This window comes from Meles meles, chromosome 4, assembly GCF_922984935.1.
Source record: "Meles meles chromosome 4, mMelMel3.1 paternal haplotype, whole genome shotgun sequence".
In the NCBI taxonomy this organism is placed as follows: domain Eukaryota; kingdom Metazoa; phylum Chordata; class Mammalia; order Carnivora; family Mustelidae; genus Meles; species Meles meles.
In genome coordinates, this window is record NC_060069.1 from 76803806 (window position 1) to 76824627 (window position 20822).

Consider the following 20822-nt stretch of genomic DNA (forward strand, 5'->3'; position numbering starts at 1 on the left):
TTTGAGTTCTTCCTTGTTCCCTTGCACAAGATATTTCAGGCTCATCTTTACTTTACCTGCCCCAGATCTGAACTGCAATTTCTCTAAGGAGCTGTGGTTCCTTTCAGTGAAGTATAATATTTAGAGACCAAGAACTGTACTTTAGGTGTACACATTGCTGCAGGGGTGTCACTGCCTCTTGATCCTTTTAGTTTTCTGTTGGCATGTCCCACTTTTTCATTGAAAAAAATTTTATTTATTTATTAGAGAGAGAGAGGGCGAGCAAGAACTGGGAGGAAGGGAGCAGAGGGAAAGAGAGAAGCAGACTTCACGCTGAGCAGGGAGTCAGATGTGGGGCTTGATCCTAGGACCCCAGGATCATGATCTGAGTTGAAGGCAGATGCTTGACTGAACCACCCAGGGTCCCCACCTCTTTTTCACTCTTTAGTTTGGCTGAGTAGTATTTCACTCTGGCGAAAAAAAAATTTTTTTTTAACCAGTCTCCTATTGAAGAAAATTTAGGTTATTTCAGTATTTTACTATTACAAATACTGTCATGATGAATAGCCTTGTGCATATGTTGTTTCAGATCTGTGATTTTGTATCTTCAGGGAGAATTGCTACATTAAAAGGTACCTTTACATTAAAAGGTAAATGTGAATGTAGCTTCGTTAGATACTGCCAAATTCTTCTCAAAAGTCATATTGTATTTCCACCAGTAGTAGATGATATTATCCTTTTCCCACAGTCTCATCAGCAGAATTATAGAATATGTTATGAAACTTAAATATTTCTGCAAACATGATAGATGAGAAATGGTATCTAAATGTAGTATTGGGGCGCCTGGGTGGCTCAGTGAGTTAAGCCTCTGCCTTCGGCTCAGGTCATGATCTCAGGGTCCTGGGATCGAGTCCCACATCAGGCTCTCTGCTCGGTGGGGAGCCTGCTTCCTTCTCTCTCTGCCTACTTGTGATCTCTCTCTCTGTCTCTCTGTCAAATAAATAAAAATCTTTAAAAAAAAAAATGCAGTATTAATTTGCATTTCTCTACTAGCAAAGCTGAAGGTTTTTTTCATTTGTTGAGGTATCATTTGGATATCATTTATTGTTAACTTTGTCTTTAGTACCTTTTTCTATAGAGTTTTTTTTAAATTTTTAAGTGCTATTTTATATTAAGAACATAACACCTTTCTTTATGTTATACTATGCAAATATAAGTTCCTTATTTGATATTTGTCTTGATTTTATGTTTGTCACAACTTGCATTTTTATGTGGTTGAATTTATCAATATTTCCTTTTATTGTGTCTGGGTTTTCAGTCATAGCTAGGCAAAAACTACTGTAAATTTTGACATTAATTTTTTCCCGTCATAAATGATCTGAAATCTACAAACTTATTTATTTTGATGTTTTCAACACATAATACTGTAGTTATCTGTCATCTAATGACTAAGAGTTTTTACACCTCTTTTTCCCTTCTTTTTAAAGAATTCATTTAAAATAACCTGATTCTGACATTTTAGAAAGCCATTTGACAGTACATATTGAGACATAAAAATGTTCATCCTTGACATATTCTCCTAGGGGAAAAAATCCCAAACCCCAACATCTGATACAGTGCCTGGTATTTATTAGGTATTCAGTTAATTTTGCCAGATGAAGGAATAAATATGGGGGAGGGAAATACACACTTGAAGATGTTTGTTGCTGAATTAGTTACATGAAAAATTGACTGCAACATAAAAAAATAGTAGTAGAGAAATGATTAGGCTGAGGTATATCTACTTACGTGTCATAACACTGAGAAATGATGGTTCTGAAAGATATATAACAATATAAAGATATATAATATGTGAATGTGATTATAGGTCAAAAAAGGTCTATTGAATATATACATACATTGAAGAAAAAGAAAGACTGGAAGGAAATGTGGTAAAATGCGAATAGAGAGTTTTATTTGCCTATTTTCCAAACGTTTGATTTTTGAAGAAAAACGAAAATGTGTTAAATAACCATTCTCTCTGCTGCCTAGCTGTTGTTAGACTCCAAGTAGAGCGATAGGAGATCTTTTCAGAATGAGAGGTAGGTCATGGCTAAAGAGAGAATTTAAACATTTGCACAGAGGTACAGTGTGGAATTCTTGCCAAACAACTGACAGCAGGAGCTTGATTGTATACACAACACCACCGTAAATGCCTTTCACAACTTTAGGTGGCTGGATGGTTTTGAGTTTCAGATATCTTCTCTGTAAATGGAGATAATGATGTACTAACCCATAGAGTTAATGTAAGAATTAAATGTGGAAATACACATCAAACGCTTAAAACAGAACCTGGCCTACAGTGAGTGCTCAAGGCATGTTAGCTGTTTTGTTTTTTGGCTTCTGGGTTTTTTTTCTTTTTTCCTTTTTTTTAAAAGATTTATTTATTTATTTGACAGACAGAGATTACAAGTAGGCATAGAGGCAGGCAGAGAGAGAGAGGAGGAAGCAGGCTCCCTGCTGAGCAGAGTCCGATGTGGGGCTCCATCCCAGAACCCTGGGATCATGACCTGAGCAGAAGGCAGAGGCTTTAACCCACTGAGCCACCCAGGCACCCCAGGGTTTTTTTTTTCTTAATTTTCTTAATTTTCTTAATTTTCAAAAAGTTAATTACAATGCCCTAATGTGTCTAATTACGGCAATACTTCTAGTCTTTAAAAGGATTTCTTATTATTTTAATCAGGGCATTTGAAGTGACAGTTTTAGGGCCATGCATTATCCATTCGTGGATAGGCTATAAAGATTAAATAGCTCTTTTGAATATAATGTGTTTTTCCTTGAATATGAAAATAACACACACTCTACAAAATTTGGGAAATAATGAGCACTATAAGGAATTCTAGCCATTATGCAACCACCCAAACATTTTGGTGTGTATTATATTTTCTATCTAGTTTATACATGTATATATAGATTATGTGGTCTTTATTTTTACCATTTAGAGTCAGTTTATTTTTACAGGAGGTTAGGTAAGTAAGTAAGATGAATGTAAAATGTATCTTGTGTTTTAAAAAGAGCAGGAAAGTAACTGTGATAATAAGGCTTATCTCATGATAAATAGAGGATGATATTTTGTTACTATAATCTCTCATGTTCCCTATCAATAAGCCACAACCGTAGATACATTGAACTTGGGTGGAAAAATGCTTTCAAAATGCTTTAAAGTGAAAGAAAATCCAACCTGATGTAGAAATACAGTATCACCTACGTATATGTTGAGGAGGGATGTATGAGAGAACCAGTTTATTGTACTAAGGAGGCCTCTTCTTTAATATAATAATGAGTATGAACTACCTTTTTACATAGCTTTCACTTTTGAGGCATATAAATTTTCTACAAATTCAAAAATTAATGTTAACTCAAAAAGATGAAGAGTCAAACCTTAAAATTGAATACAAATAGCAAAAATGAGCCTAAAATCAATATCATATTTACAATATAACCACATAAAAAATCAACTCAAAAAGTTTTGAACACAATACTCTGAATCAGGTTAGAAAGAAATAAAAAGAAGTCTTGAACTCTCCTGAATGGGTTTATTAGAAATAGTGATATTGGTATAGTGAATCTGAAAATGTTTTTTTGTATTATAGCATGAAGAAAATGAATAAATATATTGATGCTTTTTGGATGCAGAGTTTTTTGTAGGATAAGGGGTACAATTGGAATGAGGAAGATCGGGAAAAATTCTATGCTGTAATTCAATTTGGATATATCAGTATTTTAAAAATATATATATATATATTTTCTTGCTTGCTTTTTCTAGTGAATGGGGCTATAAACAATGATACTCCAGTAACAATAAGCACAGGTAGCTTCATTATTTGATTTCTAAATACTATTTCACAGTGAATGAAACGAGAGCTCCTGAGAAAGAGTTAATTCCAGGTCTGAGGCAGGTAAGTAGGGAAAGTACAAGGTGACTCAATGTTCTTCCAGACAAGGAAATACTCAAAGGCTAATAGGGACATGTATCAATAGAACACAGTAGCTAGCTGAAAGGGTCTTTTTCTGGGCAAATTTGGGACAGTTTGAGCATCAAAAAGAATAATAAAGAGAAATGGATTATAACAAGGAAAAACAACAGGAATTCCAGAACTTCCTCTGCCTCCCAGATATTGTGATTAATAGGTCTGGGTGGAGTTTGAAAATTTACATTTCTAAGCAGCTTGCAGGTGATGCTGAGGCTGTTGATTCAGGGACTTCAGTTTGAGTAGCACTGGAAAATAAAACATTGAATTTAAAAAGTATGAATCGAGAGAGAGAGAGAGAGAGAGAGAGAGAGAGAGAAAAGATGATTATGGAAATGGAGGATAAAAGAGAAAGCCTCTCTTTACAGTAGAATGCCAGCTAATAAATGTGCAATGTAAATCACCATTTTGCTCCTCCCAGTGTAATAACTGAGTCAGGAAAGGATCATCAATGGATGCTAAAAACATTAAGAGAAAGGCTTTGGGGAAGAGGATATTGACACAGTCTCAAAATATACTATGCATATCAAATTACTTACTAAGAACAGAGGGGAAAATTATATTTTTAACATTGGGGAAATCTAGTGGATACTATCATAAAAGAAGTTATTGAATTTAGCATCATCAATAATGGGACAAATTGACACTCTGTGCCTCCTAATGGATACAGTGGGAAGTACATCAGCTGTGGAATATTCTTGCCAAAAATGTTTAACCTGAACTTAATTGTGAAGGAACAATCAGACAAATTCAGACTCTGGGGCATTCTTTTTTTTTTTTTAAGATTTTATTTATTTATTTGTTTGTTTTAGGGAAGGGAGGGACACGGGGAGAAGGAGAGAGAGAGAGAGAATCTAAAGCTGACTTCGCCCTGAGGATGAGCCCAACACAAGGCTTGAGCTCACCACCCTAAGATCATGACCTAAGCCAGAGAAACCAAGAATTGGATACTTAACCAACTGAGCGAGCAACCCCCAGGCTGTGTGACATTCTTTAAAAATCGGCCTAGAGTCTTCAAAAGTTTTTAGGTCATGTAGAACTAATAAAAGTTGGGGGAAATACTCCAAAAAGTCACATAACTAAATGCAGTAAATCTTAGATAAAATAAGTTCTATGAATAAGTTCTATTTGGGGGAAAATTTGATTATGGACTATTGGAAGATACTTAGTTAATGCTTAAACTTTTATTTGTAATAATGGTATTCTTATGAGCAAATGTCTATTCTAAAGAGATAGAAGATAAAATATTTGGGTGTGAAGTATCAGGATAATTGTAATCATGTGTGTGTGTGTGTGAGTGTGTGTGTGTGTGTGTGTACTGTGTGTGTAGAGAGAGAGGGAGAGATGAAGAAAGAGCCCAGACATGACAAAATTGTTATAACTCGTGAATTTAGGTGAAAAGTACACTTATCTAAATTTTACTTTTCTTTCAAGTTTTCTGAAGACTTGAAAATTTTCAGAATATAAAGTTGAGGAAAAATTAAATTCCCCTTTCCTTTCCTGTTCTGGGGTGAATCAAATGAGGGTCCTAGAATGAGCAGGAAGACTGAGAAGAGGGGATTTAAAAGGAAAAGAAGCCTGGGAAAGAAGGGTGTTGAGACACATGAGAGGAGCAAGAAGCATGATCCTACTTTAGGGTAATTAACAGTGGTGGGTATAACAACTTCCAAGTCTCCATGGTTTAACACAATAAAAGTTTATTTCATGTTCAAGTCTCATTCCAGTCTAGACTCAGAAAGGTGAAGTAAACTGCCTAAAAGCTAAAACAAGTGATAAGCCAGAATTCCCACCTAGTCATGGCTCCAAAGTCTATGTTCATTTTACCAGTGCACTGCCCCCAAGGACCCTGAGGTTAGAATGAGAGTGCCCTAAGTCCAAATCTGCCATTCTTTTATCTCTCCATTACTGGATCCATTTTCCATCTTGAGACATAGCCTAAGACCCTGACAAGACCTCCCTTTATGGCTCAGACCTTTCTTTCCTTCTTTCCTTTCTTTTCTTTCTACAAATACCTTTTAAATACCATATGTGTCCTAAAACTGAACATCACTATGTTCTGTACCTGTATCCATTCTAGGATACAACAGCCAAGTTCCTGCTCCCATGCAGTTTTCCATCTAGGGAGGGAAAGAGATATAAGTAAATGAGTAAATGATGTACTTTAAGTCCATGAGTCTATTTAAGTCTAAAATAATAGAGGAGGGTGAGGGGTAGGGAGTAACAGGGATGAGGAGGTTCATTTAGATAAGGATTCAGGGAATGCCTGTGCATATTTGGCTGGAGACTTAAAGGCTCTGAAGCTCTGAACCATTTGAAGACCTGAGGAAAGCATATTCTGAGCTGGGGAAACAGCAAGTTTAAGGACCCGGAGGCTATAACAAATTAGGAGTGATAGAGGGAAGTTGAGAGAAGTGTGGCTGTCCTGGGAGTGAGGTGGGAGAAACAGGAAGAAGGTACCATAATGAGGTAAGAAGCAAATTGAGGTTTGTAAGGCAGGGCAGTGAAGTGATCTGTTGGTCATTTTTAGACCTCTCCCTTGTGGAGAATGTTGCCACCCAGGTAAGAATCAGTGGTGGCCTGTGGTAGTGATGGAGACTGAGAAGTGGCCAGAAGGGAGATGTGTTTTTGAAGGGAGAACTGACAGAATTAGCAGATAGATGTAAGACATGAGGGAAAAGGGAGGATGGCTCTGGATTTTTGGCCTAAGAAGTACTCTGGCCAGTCCTATTTGACTTATATAAACAAAGAAATTTGATGGTGAAAGTGTATGTGCCACATTATTGTTAAATTCATTGTATGATAATAATTATACTTTTTAAAAATCTTGGAAATCAGAGAACTAAGGATCAATAATGGCTTACTCAGTTCTTCATATCTTTAAAATGGCATTGACAATATTTGTTCTGCCTCATAAGATTTTGAGAGAACAAAATGAGGTAATGTTTGTGAAAATATTACTCATGGTTACGTCATCAAATAACTCACTTTTGTATCTGTGTGGCACTTTCGAGGTAAAATGCACTTTCTCCTGTTTGAAGTAGCTGAATTTGTTAATAGTAAACACTATGCTAAACATCTGGTGGACTGAAACCCCTGTGACACTATATGCCAAATTATGTCAAACTACTCGTTAGCACTACCAAAGGAGAAGTCTGTCCTTTGCCTCTCTTGCTCTCTTTCTCTCGTTTTGTCTCTCTCATTCTCCCTCTTTCACTCTGGAAAGTTCATGCATACAAGAGCAGGCCAACTTTTTGAGAAGCACAACGGATAATACTGTTTCTTAGGTTGTTCCTTCACATACTCAACGCACTGAAGCCTCTGTAGACCATCCCCCAGTGCCATCCGTACGGTACAAGAACTTCAGGACTCTATCTGAAATTCCCGGTCTTCCCTGTTTTGGCAGAACACAAATTGTTCATCATCAGAACATAGTGATGTTCAGCTTGTTAAATAGACCAATTTTAAGGTCTATTAGTCACTGCTGCTGCTTTATTTATTTGTCATTCTTTATTCTTATGCTCTGTTGGGACTTTTTTTTTTTTAACCAGGGAATACTTAGAAAATCAGATAAAAATATTTAACTGATATTTACCTTTCAGATTTTTATGTCTTTAAGGAAGGAACATTTCAGAAGTGATATGCTTTTGTTTGCTACAGATCCTTGGCAATATACTATTTTGATGAATTAAAACTTTTGCCTTGTTACATATAGAAACCAGAATAAGATGAATGACAATAATAAATATCAAGGCATGAATATTCACAGCCTCTTTCCTCTCGCCTGTCAAGGGATATTTTGCTTTTGTGCACCTCATCTTTTCCCCTACCCTCAATTTTGGGCTTTATTAGGTGGATCAGAATGAAGAGTGTTTAAGTATATGTTTGTATGTGTGTTGAAGGGTAAGAGGAGCACGCTAGGCAGAGCTGCAGGGAAATGCCAAAGAAAGGAAAGATTGGTAAATTGTACATTGGAAAGAAAGCAAGTGACTGATGAAAGAAAATAGATTGAATCCCAGGGAAGAAAGGCAAAAAGCATGGAAATGTTCAAGTTTCTCAAACAAGATTATTAGAGACTTTAAGGAATAGCTGCTATCTTGGGGGAAGATGTTGAAATGACAGAGGAAAAGTTACTTTGTAACTTTTGATCTTATATTAAGAATGTATCTGCCCAGCATACCCACTACATACAGGTAGATCTTTCTCAAGTGAAAATTTTAATTCATTTTTATATTTGGGGGGATTTTTTTTTCTGAATTTTACATTATGCTGAGACTAGGCCACAAGGGCTTCACTTAATTCAGAATACCAAAATACTGTGGACCACCAGGTGACATTTTCTATTCAGCCATTTTCTATGGACATAGGTTAGTGATTCCTGAGTTTAAGATTATTAGGAAGACTTTTTTTTAACCACATAGGGAAAATGGTAAGGGAGGATGCGTTTTTTTAAAAAGATGCATATTTTGGTTTCACTTATTTGTGGAGCATAACAAATAACATGGAGGACATGGGGAGATGGAGAGGAGAAGGGAGTTGAGGGAAATTGGAAGGGGAGATGAACCATGAGAGACTATGGACTCTGAAAAGCAACCTGAGGGTTTTGAAGGGGTGGGGGGGTGGAGGTTGGGGGAACCAGGTTGTGGGTAATAGGGAGGGTATATACTGCATGGAGCACTGGGTGTGATGCAAAAACAATGAATACTGTTACGCTGAAAAGAAATTAAAAAATTAATTAAAAAATGCATATTTGTGGTTTTCATAATTTTGTGGAACTTAGAAAAAACACTACTACCAAGCATTTAACATTGAAGATCTCTACTGAGATCTTCCTGAAATCAGAAACTTTTTTTGCCAGTCCCTCGGCTTAGTTCTTAGATCTCTGTTATTACACTTAATTTATTCTGTCTGGCTTGTTTTTTCAGAGAACCTTCTTTCTTTTTTTTAAAAAAAAAGATGTTATTTATTTATTTATTTGGGGGTTGGGTAGGGAGGAGCAGAGGGAGTGAGAAAGAATCTCAAGCAGACCTTACTGAGCACAGAACCTGACGTGGGGCTTGATCTCAAGAGACTGGAATTATGACCTGAACAGAGGCAAATGCTTAACCCACTGAACTAGGTACCGCTCAAAGAACCTTCTTAATATAAAAGTATTATATGTTGGCCTGCATTTATTTTTCCTCCAGCTTTATTGAGATGTAACTGACAAGATTGTCATATGTATTACATATATAATAATATATTAAAGTGCATAATGTGTTTTGATATACATTGTAAAAGAATTCCGACAACAGAATTAATTAACACATACTCCTTTTTTAAATGAGAGTACTTAAGATTTATACTCTCAGCAAATTTAAGTATGCAGTACAGTTTTATTAACTATAGTCCCCACGCTGTACATTAGATCCTCAGAATTTATTCATTTTATAATTGAAAGTTTGTGCCTCATTACAAACGTCTCCCCATTCCCCCTTCCCCCATCCCAACTTCTGTCAACCACTAATCTACTTTCTGTTTCTGTGAGTTTGGTTTTTTAAGATTCCCCATAAAATGGAAATCACAAAATAGTTGTCTTTCTGTGTCTGACTTACTTCACTTAACTAATGTCCTCAAGTTTCATCCATGTTGTTACAAATATCAGAATTTCCCTTTTTCCTGGCTGACTAGGATTCCATCGTGCATACATACTGCATTTTCTTTATCCATACATCCGTTAATCCATTGTTTCCCCATTTTGACTATTGTGAATAATGCTGCAATTAACACGGAAGTGCAGATGTATCTTCAAGGTAGTGATTTCATTTCCTTTGGCTATATACCCAGTAGTAGGATTGCTGGATCATATGGTAGTTTTATTTGTAATTAAGCCTGGATTTATTCCTTTTTTTCTAAAGATTTTATTATTTTTTTAAAATAATTTCTATACCCACGATGTGGCTCAGACTTATAACCCAGAGATCAAGAGTCATATGCTCCACCAACTGAGCCAGCCAGGTGCCCCCAGCCTGGATTTATTCCTAATTATGTATACATAAGCTCATAGAAGATGGACATCATACCTTATTTACAGAACACTATGACAATTAACAGTACTGGCCTTGAAGTTAGACAGATGAGTTTGAATCTTGGCTCTGCCACTCTTCAGTGAAAAAACAGAGTAGTTTTTGTGTGGTTGTTATTGTTGTTACCTTGTTTAATCTCAGTACTCTCCTCTGTAAAATTGACATAATAATGATAATTTCTCTCAGGGCAGTTGTCAACATTAAATGAGATGTATGAAAGTGATCACACAACACCTGGCACAGACAAGCATTCAACCAATGATAACTGTTATCATATGTGTATCTCCTTTTTTTATTTGAATCCCTACCATGCGGCACTCAGATCTTTGCTATAAAGATCATGGCTAGGGTGAGAGAAGGAAAAGATAAGAGGAATTCAGGGGCTAGCACCCTTGAACATTTATTTTCCTCTGTGACCTTAAGATTTAGAGCCCAGAGAGCTGCTGTTGGGCTTGAGGCCTGCTTCTTCTAGCCCAAATGAGCTTTGTTAGAGGTTGGGCAGGAAGAAAGTGTCATCTGTTAGTACCAGGACCTCCCTGGGAGTCCTGAGCCTCTCAGGGGAATTTCAGTTCAAACCCCAATTCCTTTTCTCCTCCCCTACAATGGTTCTTCAGAGTCTCTAGTGATGGGAACTTCCAGTGACTAACCTCCACCTTCATGGGTCCTTAGGAGCTGGAGGCCATCTTAAAAACTACCTCCTGCATGAAACACTTCCTGTTTTCCCAGGTCAGAAGAGTCACTCATGTTATAGCACATATTTCTTGCGCTATTCTAGCTACTAGCTTTACGTTGTTTCCTCCTGTGAATTGCAAAGTCTCTTAAGTTTAAAGTCTGGCTCTGGTACCTTTTGATCAGTGCAGTGAGCTGTACATATATTCCCAAGTACTGACTATTCTATTGAATTCTATGTAAGCCCATCTTGGGCCTATAACCTCAAGCTGAGTAAAACCCAGACCTCGCCCTAAACTCTAAAGTACTAGCGAGCCTGACCCCCAGAACTTTAAGATATAAACGTCTTCCTATATTTCTGGGCAATTAACAGCCTGAAGTTCCTTATTTGACTCACTGTCAGAAGTTCCTACCAATAGATTTCTAAGAGTTTGCAGGAATCCAGAAAAAATCTTCATTTAAGTCATAGGGATTTACAAGATGTTAACATCAAACTTTTTCCTCTCGTAATTTAAAGTTTTATTTTTTACTAACTATTCTATAGGAGTATAATAGAAATTCAATACTGTAACAGCTGGAAACCATCTGAAAGAATTCTGACCCTATTAGCAGTTTACTTAAACTTTGTTCTAGTCGTCTTATTAAAAAAATAAAGCAATAATTTATTTGGTCCCAAACACGATTATTCTGATTCATCCATAAATCCAACATATACAAAATTGTAAAATTTTCATTCTCAACTATCATTACCATATAGTTTACTAAAGTGCCTGGCCAAAAATAATATTGTCTAGATATTATTCTATGTTTTAGCTGAATTTAGGTGAAATAACATCTTAGGACAAGTTTGCTAACTCAGCAACTTGCTTTTCTCATTTGGCACGGAGAAATAGTTACCCTTTCAACTTCACCAGTATGTCACGGCTTGGATCTCAGTTTTACCTAAAGAATGCTAAAGTGTCTCCTCTTGATTTCATGTGGCTTTTCACAAATTCAGTCAGTTTCCTGAACCCGTCCATCAGTCCATCCCCAGTGATGGCACAGCAGGGCTGCACATACCAGTTCCGGTCACTGCAGAGCTGCTTCACTCTAAACATTCTGGTAATGTCCTCGGCAGTCAGAGCCCCAGGCACATCCTGTTTGTTGGCTAACAGGACAACAGGCACATTTTTAATGTGTTCATTCTTCAAAATGTGCTTCAGCTCTCTCCTGGAGTCTTCCAGTCGCTGCTTGTCCGTACTATCCACAACATACATCAGCCCATCGGTGTTCTCACAGTAATACTCCCACACGGTTCTCATTTTCTCCTGTCCTCCAACATCCCAGACTGTGAGTGAAAAACTCTTTTCCAACTCCATCATCTCCACGTTGAAACCTATTGTTGGGACGGTTGTAATATCCTTAGCAAACTTTAATTTGTAAAGGAGCGTAGACTTCCCAGCCGAGTCAAGTCCCAGAAGAAGAATCCGGGCTTGCTTGGTTTTAGGGTTTTTAGAACTCAGTAGACCCATTTTAGGGTGGGTTTTTTTTTCTTTTCCCTCCCTTCGAAGACCTTTTCTTTTGGCCAAGGAGAATGTTTGCTCTCCAGGTTTTGTCTGAAAATAATAAGAGGAAAGAAGATAGCAAACGCTTCATGTTCTGTTTTAAAACTGGGAATCTGTGTGCCTTTATGTTGCAGCTTATTGACCTCATTATAGGCAAACAACATTTTATTTGCAGTCCCAGCCAATCCTAAGGAATCTGGTATGAGTCAGCAGCCAGTGTTACAGTCGCTCAAAGGGGAAAATTCTTTGTGAATGAGTAGGACGTAGGAGGGGCTGACTGGGTGATGCCGCAGCTTGTTCTCTTCCAGATACTGGAAATTTAGAGGTAACCAAAGGTTTACGGGAACATAGTTTGGTAGTAGAATAAAAACTTAATGTTACAAGTGGTTTATAGAACTTCTCCAGTTATTATACTGAACATTTATCTTATCCCAGTTGTAAATGAGTAACCAGAGTTCTGAAGTCATGAAGGGAGAGTTTATCTCAGCGCCTGAAGTATCTTTAGTTCTTTTCACTGGTCCAGATTATTCAGTAGGATACTTTAACCCACCCAAGGATATGTGAACCTTACTCCCATAATATACAGAAACACTTCTCTATTCTTCTAGAAAATTACAACTATTCACAAGACCAAATATACAGGGATAGGAGGGGAGTTTGTAACATAAACACTTTTGAAATTAAGCAGTCTGATTAAAGGTGGTAAATTGAGTATGTTTATTTATCTCCTTTCCTCAAGACTCCACCAAAATGATGGTAAAGGAATAAAAAGAACATATAAACCCATAACAAGAGCAGGAGAATCCATCAAAGTGTGAGAGATTTCAACAAAATTCTGCAAGGTGGAATATAGATGGAAGATGAGTGGTGTTAACAAAATTCAGCTGAGTAAATTTGAAGATCTGATTGGCTTTATTAAGTGATTCATGAATTGGGCAGTATCCCATCTACCAAGTAAAGGGGAGTTTCAAGGAGTTTTACAAAACGGAAGCTTTCTGTGGAAAGGAGAATGGGATAGGGATGGGCAAAATGGGTATAGGGAGTGGGATATAGAGGCTTCCTATTGTGGAAGAATTAGTTATAAGAATAAAAGGCACAGCATAGAGAATATAGTCAATGGTATCACAATAGCACTGTATGAGGATAGATGGTAGCCACACTTGTGGTGAGCATATTATAATGGATAAAACTGTTGATTCACTATGTCGTACACCTGAAACTCATGTAACATTGTGTATTAACTATACTTCAATTTTAAAAAAATGAAAAGAAAGGAGAATAGGGCAAGAAAGTTATTAGCAAAAGAGAACAAAGGATCATTTCAGGCTAAGTTGCCCTGAAGGGCAGGGGACCTTTTTAAGTGGATTACTTAATTTTCCTTTGGGGAATGGAGAGGGCCTTTGTGACAAATTACATCAATGGTGCTGTTCAGAAAATTTCTGATTGACAGGTTAAGACCTAGTTCCGGGGAGGTTGAATCTGCAGTTAGGTTAGGTATTAAGCCCCAGTTTGCTGACTCAGCCTGGCCCAAGTGATGCCCATTTGGGGCCTGTGGTTTTCATTTTACAGTGGTAACTGATGCAACAGGATAAAACTGAACCTTGAAATGTTGATACAGAGGATACAGATGGAAGGATGGAAATGAGGGACTAAAAACAGAGGGGGTTAAACGTCTGAATAAAGACCCCCCAACAAACAAACAAAAAAATAAATAAATACATAAAACCACATGTACACATACCTCTGCTGACTGACCATTCAGCAACAAGATATTATTCCAGGCAAAAAAAAAAAAAAAAAAAAGTTTAAAGAGTGATATCAGAAAAAAGACCTCCAGGTTTTGAGAGTTGGGAGTTTCCACATAATGTCTAACTTAGTATTTAATTAATTATAGCCAACCTGACAGTTGGCAAACATTGCTCATGTATACAGAATGCCCAGTCAGCTTTTCAGTGCACAGAAGTTTCCATACTTAATACATGGGATGCCTTCAGTATAATGAAAGACCAAAATTTTTAAAAAAGACTTTATAGAAGCTTAAACAGGGGTAATGCAGAGATTTGAAAATATTTCCATAGATATTTGAAAAGGTATTGCATCCATAAAATAAGACAAAGATGCTATTCAAAAGGCAAAAAACAAAATAGAACACTTGAAAAACAAATACATGATTTCCAAAATTTGAACAGATCAATAATAGGTTGGAAGAAAATCTTTCAGAAAGTAGAAAATAGAAAATATGAAGAATAAAGAGATATAGAGGATCAATCCAGACATTTTATTTATTTGTTTTTAAAGATTTTATTTATTTGAGAGAGAGGGCAAGGGGAAAGGGAGAAGGATAAGCAGACTACACACTGAGCCCATTGCTGGGCTCAGTCTCACCACACTGAGATCATGACATGAGCCGAAACCAAGAGTCAGCCACTTTACTGACTGAGCCATCAGGTACCCCCAATCCAGAAGTTTTAATATCTAACCTATATGACTTTATTCCAGAGAGAACAAAAATATGAAAAGGGAAATTATCAAAGAAACAATATAAGGGCACCTGGGTGGCTCAGTGAGCTAAACTTCTGTCTTCGGCTCAGGTCATGAGTTCAGGGTTCTGGGATCGAGGCCCACATCAGGTTCTCTGCTTGGCGGGAGCCTGCTTTCCCCTCTCTCTCCTTGCCTCTCTGCCTACTTATGATTTCTCTCTCTTTCAAATAAATAAATAAAATCTTAAAAAAAAAAAAAGAAACAATATAAGACTATTTCCAAAGCTAAAGAATTTATTCTCCAGATTGAAAATCTTTCCTCAGTGTTTAGCAAGTTGATATTTAAAAGAGCTATAATAAGGCCAATGAAATAATAGATTTTATTTTTATTAGAACTAAAAAATTTTTTTTTAATTTATTTGACAGAGAGAAATCACAAACAGGCAGAGAGGCAGGCAGAGAGAGAGAGGAGGAAGCAGGCTTCCCTGTGGAGCAGAGAGCCTGATGCAGGGCTCGATCCCAGGACCCTGAGATCATGACCCGAGCCGAAGCCAGAGGATTTAACCCACTGAGCCACCCAGGCGCCCCTAAAATTTTGTTTTTTAAAAGAAATTAAGTAGACTGTGCTGGGTGTAGAAAAAACATTCACAAAGAAATTATTTAAACTTTTTTAAATTTTTAAGTTTTTATTTTAATTCTAGTTAACATAATGTTATATTAGTTTCAGGTATAGGATATAGTGATTCAAAAATTCCATACACCACCTGTTGCTCATCACAACAAGTGCACTCCTTAATCCCCATCACCTATTACACACTTCCCCCTACCCTCTCCCCTCTGGTAACCCTCACTATGTTCTCTATAGTTAAGAGTCTGTTTCTTAATTTGTCTCTCTCTCCTTTTTTCCCCTTTGCTTATTTGTTTTGTTTCTTAAATTCCACATATGAGTGAAATCATACAGTATTTGTTTTTCTCGACTGACTTATTTCCCTTAGCATTATACTCTCGAGTTCCATCCATATCTTTGCAAATAGCAATATTTCATTCTTTTTTATGGCTGAATAATATTCCTCTGTGTGTGTGTGTGTGTGTGTGTGTGTGTGTGTGTAACACAACCTCTTTATCCATTCTTCAATCGATGGACACTTGGGCTGCTTCCATATCTTGGCTATTATAAATAATGCTGTTATAAATATGGAGGTACATATATCCCTTTGCATTGGTGGGGATTTGGGAGGGTAGCAAAGCAAAATTTATTGAGCAATGGTAAAGTGATAGTACAAAGCTCCCAAGGAGGGAAGGGACCCAAGAGGGTTGCCACCAAAGTCTAGGGATTTTTTATGGGTTTGTTGGTGGGCTGTTTTAATCTGATTAACCCTCCCTGCGCCTATCATCCAATCACTTAGTTGTCTATCATATGGGAAATGTGGAGACTCCTTCCGTGTAAAATCCTTTTAAGGGTGGCTTCCTCTTAGGGCAGGGACCCTTGCTCCTGCCTGCCTGCCTTCCAGCTATCCCTCATTCTTTTATCTGAAGAGAAAACCCTAACTGCTGTTAGGGAAGAAAGGCAATGACTGATCGCAGCTACTTCCTGCTGGTCAGGGGTGTTGGATGAGGTGGCAGCCAGGATTCCTCCTGTCCGGATCTATCAAGGGGTCTCTTGTAGATGTCTGGTTTGATCTACATGTGAGGCTCCATCTGAACCACCACCTGGAGTTTGAGGACCTTTCTTGGTTAGTTGTCCTTAACGATGGTGGAGATCCCTGACAAGCCCCTATAAATGTTACAGAACTTTTCTGAGTCGGTGCCCACAGTTCTTGTTCATGCCACTTCAAAGAATGAAGAGATTTAAAAAAAAAAAAATGAAGAAGTAGTTCAGACAGTGGTGGGCAGCAAAGCAAGCTTTATTGAACAATAACAAAGTGAGAATACAAAGTTCCCAAAGAGGGAGGGGACCCGAGGGAATTGCCCGTGTTTTTGTATTCTTTGAGTAAATACCCAGTAGTGTGATTTCTGGATCATAGGATAAATCTATTTTTAGCTTTTTTGAGGAACCTCCGTAGAGTGGCTGCACCAGTTTGGATTCCTACCAACAGTGTTAGGAGGGTTCCCCTCTTTCCACAATCTCTTCAACATTTGTTGTTTCTTGCTTTGTCAATTTTGGCCATTCTAACTGGTGTAAGGTGGTATCTCAATGTGGTTTTGGATTTCCCTGATGGCTAATGATGAACATTTTTTCATATGTCTGTTAGCCATTTGTGTGTCTTCTTTTGAGAAGTATCTGGTCATGTCTTCTGCCAATTTTTTGACTTGACTATTTGTTTTTTGGGTGTTGATTTTGAGAAGTTTTTTTAAAAATTTTTTAAAAATTAACATATAATGTATTATTAGCCCCAGGGGTACAGGTCTGTGAATCGCCAGAGAAGTTCTTTATAGATCTTGGATATCAGCCCTTTGTAGTATCATTTGCAAATACCTTCTCCCGGTCAGTGGGTTGCCTCTCTGTTTTGTTGACTGTTTCCTTTGGTGTGCAGAAGCTTTCTATCTTGATGAAGTCCCAAAAGTTTATTTTTGCTTATATTTCCCTTCAGATTTTTTTTCATTAGACTTTGCTTTCCATTGGTAGCCCTCTTACCTCAAATAATGCAACCTGGGGCAAACAGCTGGTTTAAGGACATAGCTAAAATTAACTCCAGAATGAGAAATGTCAAGGTACAGATTAAATACTCTAACACATCAGAGTACTTAGCTGGGTACAGGCTTAAAGCATTATACTGTCTAAATTTAATTAGTTTATCACAGACTCTGAAATCAGACAGATTCCAGTTATAGCCACAACTGTACCTTTTTTTCCCTGTATAAATTTGAACACATTACTTCCCATCTTAATTTCTTCCTCTGAAAATTGGAAAATAATAATATCTACCTCTCAGGGTTATTGTAAGTAATAAATGAGAAATAAGGCAGCCTAGTATGCCTAGTACATGATACATGGTACACACTCAGTAAGTGGTAACTGTTATTATTTTATTACTGGTCATAAGGATAACAGATAGGTTTATATTTGTTGGGCAAATGAGATTTATATTTAATAACTTTTTTGAGAGGGAGTATAAAATTGTATCTTGGCTCTGTGGGAAAAAGTACTATGCTCCATTACAAAGGTCTGTGGGATGGTTAATCTATGTGTCAACTTGACTGGGGTAAGGGATGCCCAGAAAGCTGGCAAAACATTACTCTTGGTGTGTTTGTGAAAGTATTTTTGGAAGAGATTCGCATTTGAATTCGTAAATGGAGTAAAGAAGGTTATCCTCAACCACACCGTTGGGTATCATCCAATCCTTTGAGGGCTGATAGAAGAAAAACTCGAGGGAAAGGTGAACTTGTTCTCTGTGTGATCGAGGACATCCATCTTCTTTGGACCTCAGACATCAGTAATCGTGGTTCTGAGGCCTGCTGACTCAGAGTGGGGCTTATAGGATTGGCTCCCATGGTTTTCCAGCCTTTGGGTTTGGTCTGGATGTATATCCCCTGCAGACTGCATATCATGGGACTTAGCCTTTATCACATGAGTCAATATCTTAATAAATCTCTTTCTACATATCTATATCTGTATGTGTTCAATTCTCTGGAGAACTCTGACTAATACAGACTATTACAAGTGTAAGAAGGGCATAGTATCCTATTTGTCATTCTCAATTGCTGCTATCAGCCACAACGTGGTTCCTAGTCCTACAAACCCTTATGCCCATAGTTGAGGCCTCTTGATTCTCTTTTATTTTTTTAAAGATTTTACTTATTTGAAATACAGAGAGGGCTTGAGTTTGGAAGAGAGGCAGAGGGAGAGGGTGAGGAATAAGCAGCCCCCCCCACTGAGTCAGGATCCCGAAGTGGGACTCAATCCCAGGACCCCAAGATCATGACCTGAGCCGAAGTCAAACCCTTAACCAACTGAGCCACCCAGGCGCTCCCACTTGATCCTCTTTTAGAATCTAATTGTCTCAATCCCTATCTGAAACATCAAGTAGTTAAGCAGCTCCAATCCTCCTAAGACCCACAGAGAGTTATCCTAACCACTAACTTGGTCATAACATGGTATCCTAATTTTAACAACTAAACAATTGCCTTTTTAAATTTTATTTGTATTTGTATTTGCTTTTTTTTTTTTTTTTTGGCCTTTTTAAATAAGTCCTAGTCCCAGCTGTTAAACTCAAGTCTGTAACTCAGTTTCTTGCACTTCAGTACCTTCCTAAAACAGGAGCCCTGACTCATATTTGCCATATTTTTTCCTGAGCTAGCATCCTTAATGCTGAAATCTGACTTTCTGGACAAAGTCCTTGTTAATCATTGAAAATGTCTTTATTGTTGAGTATAGGCTTCTCATTATTGCCCACTCCATATTCTCCATCAATTTTCTATCCAACTACATGTTGGGACATCTTTTTTTTTTTTTAAAGATTTTATTTATTTATTTGACAGACAGAGATCACAAGTAGGCAGAGGGGCAGGCAGAGAGAGACAGGAGGAAGCAGGCTCCCCACAGAGCAGAGAGCCCGATGTGGGGCTCGATCCCAGGACCCTGGGATCATGACCCGAGCCGAAGGCAGAGGCTTTAACCCACTGAGCCACCCAGGCGCCCCCATGTTGGGACATCTTGCTCCACCAACCCTTTACTGAATACGTGACAAGTCAAAAAGATACACATAAGTTTGTATGAAAATATTTGTAGAAATCTCGGTATGAAATGTAAATACCAAAAAGTAAGAAATACTTCAAATTCACAGATTATATGATGTGGCTTTCTCTTGAATTCAGTTTGGAATTTTTTTATTTTTTTAATTTCATGGGTTTACTTACAGAAATCAAATATATTTAGAAAATATCCTTTTGCCAGCAGTTAGACAAATATTGACTAATTGTCATGTGCCAGTACTGTGCAAGTTATGGAGGGTAGCGGGCACAGAGGCGACTAAGAAGGTTAGTGGAACAATCTGTGATTCAGTCTTCGGTCAAGGGAGCCTCCCCAGTGCAGCTGTGTGGTGCTAAATCTGAGGCCCAGTGAGTCATGCTGGTTATCGGCAAAGAATAACTCGTTATCCTCCAGGAAGATTTGGGCCTTTCTTGTAGAGTCCAGACTGTTGGGGCCCATCATGGAAGCCACAGCTTTCACTTCCATCAAACTATTCCTTCTATAGAGTGCTGCTTCCCTAAGAGTTTGGGCAGAAAGCCTGGAACAGAATCTCCATGCATTCTCTGTTTCAGCTGCGCATGAGGACCATCAGCTCACAGTGGACAGGTGTCATGATCATGAAATGAAACTGGTCTTGAGCTACCAGGATTCTAAGTTTGTGTATTACTGTGGCACAGCCATGCTTGCTGGTTGATAGAGGGAGACAGAGTAGATAAAGAATGTTCCCAGACCATTTAATACCGTGTAGCACCAAAAAGTAATGAGATAAGTGTCCATACATTTACAGGAAGAGCTTGCTAAAAGGTATTAAGGGGAAAAAACAAATTCTAAAATAGTACAGTTGATATAATATCACTTATGTTAACCCTGCCCCACAAATAACAAACTACATGTTTCTTATATATGCATAGATATATGCATAGAAAATAATTCAGAAAGCTACACATAAAACCAATGAGTTTATCCTCCTCTGGAGCAGACTTGGTTAAAAGATTTTTGCTTTGGGCGCCTGGGTGGCTCAGTGGGTTAAGCCGCTGCCTTCGGCTCAGGTCATGATCTCAGGGTCCTGAGATCGAGTCCCGCATTGGGCTCTCTGCTCAGCAAGGAGCCTGCTTCCCTCTCTCTCTCTCTCTGCCTGCCTCTCTATCTACTTGTGATCTCTCTCTGTCAAATAAATAAATAAAATCTTAAAAAAAAAAAGTAATACTTAAAAAAAAAGATTTTTGCTTTATCTTATTTAAAACTTTTTTTAATTTAACAAAAATGTGAAATATATCACAGTCTGAAAGATTATATAATATATACATGCATTTTAAAGAAGAGCAGAAGTAAAAATTTAAAGGGTCACCAATGTCTCTCCCACACAGCTAAGGAAATAGAACATCACC

General features: G+C 37.6%; 1 protein-coding gene across 2 annotated transcripts in view; it reads right to left on the reverse strand.

Moving 5' to 3' along the window:
- ARL14 (ADP ribosylation factor like GTPase 14) overlaps positions 1-20822 on the reverse strand; it is a 119348-nt gene that overhangs the window by 19922 nt on the left and 78604 nt on the right. The window contains exon 3 of one of the 2 annotated variants that reach the window (XM_046001410.1): positions 11663-12315. In XM_046001410.1, the coding sequence (XP_045857366.1) occupies positions 11663-12231 (569 nt within the window). In that variant the 5' untranslated portion in view covers positions 12232-12315. Of the gene's footprint in view, positions 1-9166; positions 12356-20822 lie in introns of those variants that run through there. The other variant, XM_046001411.1, reaches the window with a different exon arrangement.